At 35.4% G+C, this 1,143-nt stretch overlaps 1 protein-coding gene across 1 annotated transcript in view; it reads right to left on the bottom strand.

Annotated features, from left to right (window-relative positions):
- The window catches only part of LOC119588855 (1-phosphatidylinositol 4,5-bisphosphate phosphodiesterase-like), a gene marked incomplete in the record, with an annotated part of 69,524 nt that overhangs the window by 1,476 nt on the left and 66,905 nt on the right, over window positions 1-1,143 (bottom strand). Inside the window, 2 exon segments of the mRNA XM_037937493.1 lie at window positions 196-442; window positions 889-1,086. Coding sequence (XP_037793421.1) covers window positions 196-442; window positions 889-1,086 — 445 coding nt within the window.

The following is a 1,143-nucleotide window of genomic DNA, read 5'->3' as shown; positions in this document are numbered from 1 at the left end:
CCCAATGGGTTAATACATACAGGACTGTTGATGAATTCTAATGTCTGCATTTATACTGAAATGTTTCTTTGCATTCCATGATAGTATACTATATAATGGACCAGCAAATAAACCTACTTTTAGAAAAAAACTGACTATCATTCTAACTTGTTGTAAATAAAAATACATACATTACACAATCCCAAGTTTATCTACCATCTGGATATCCTTGGTGAGGGCACTCATTTGCTCATTATGGATCTTTTTTAACTTGTCCATCTGCTTGCCCTGTTTCATGGCTGAAATCTTTCGCTCTTCAATGAATCTCTTGGTGTTATTTTGATTCTTTTCCTTCAAACGACGATCACGGTCAGCCTTTGTCTTCAGTGTTTTGTCTGATGCTACATCCTTAGCTGTTTCTACTGCCAACTTTGCCTGGTTTGCTTTCATGTCTTTCATGTCCCTGGAAACAGAATGTTTTTTTGAAGCACAAAAATAAAAGTCAAACACATCTCTGATTATGTATCCTGCCTTGCAGATAAAATATATATTTTGTCTTAAATAAACAAGAAATTTCGAAGTGCGGTACAAATCATGTACATAATGTGAGTTAATCACCAATCAAACATTATGAAACTTAATACTTTAACACAATCTGATTACTTATGACTTAGAATGATTTATCAACACATAAATCAGGGGCATCACTTCAACATTTTCTTGGCATATATGTGTTAGGGGAGGGTTTACAAATATAATGGTCATTATACTATTACCAATCACTTCATAACCAGTCTGTAAGAACTCATCTTTTATGCACTTTAATATATAAATTCAAATCTAGCTTTCAAGGACATTAACAATCATTTTCTATTAACTAACACATCACTGCATCTCCCTGTTACTCACTGTTCATGCTTTCCTTCCAGCTTCTTAATCTGGCTGGCCTGTTCTTCCTCCATAAGCTTCTTGAGGATGTCTTCTTGACTCTTGAGATGTTCCTTCAGCATCTCCCACTCCTCCTTGCGGTGTTTCTCCATCATCTCAGACCACTGCTTCATCTGATCAGTCACTATTGCCTTGATCTTAGGGTCATCCAGTACCTCTCTAGAGAATTATAAAAAAAAGAAGGGATGTTAAAGTGTCTGATTAAAGATCAGGTAA

Source organism: Penaeus monodon, chromosome 24 (assembly GCF_015228065.2).
Source record: "Penaeus monodon isolate SGIC_2016 chromosome 24, NSTDA_Pmon_1, whole genome shotgun sequence".
NCBI lineage: Eukaryota > Metazoa > Arthropoda > Malacostraca > Decapoda > Penaeidae > Penaeus > Penaeus monodon.
The sequence above is the reverse complement of the archived record's forward strand: the minus strand, read 5'-3'. Positions and strand labels throughout refer to the sequence as shown.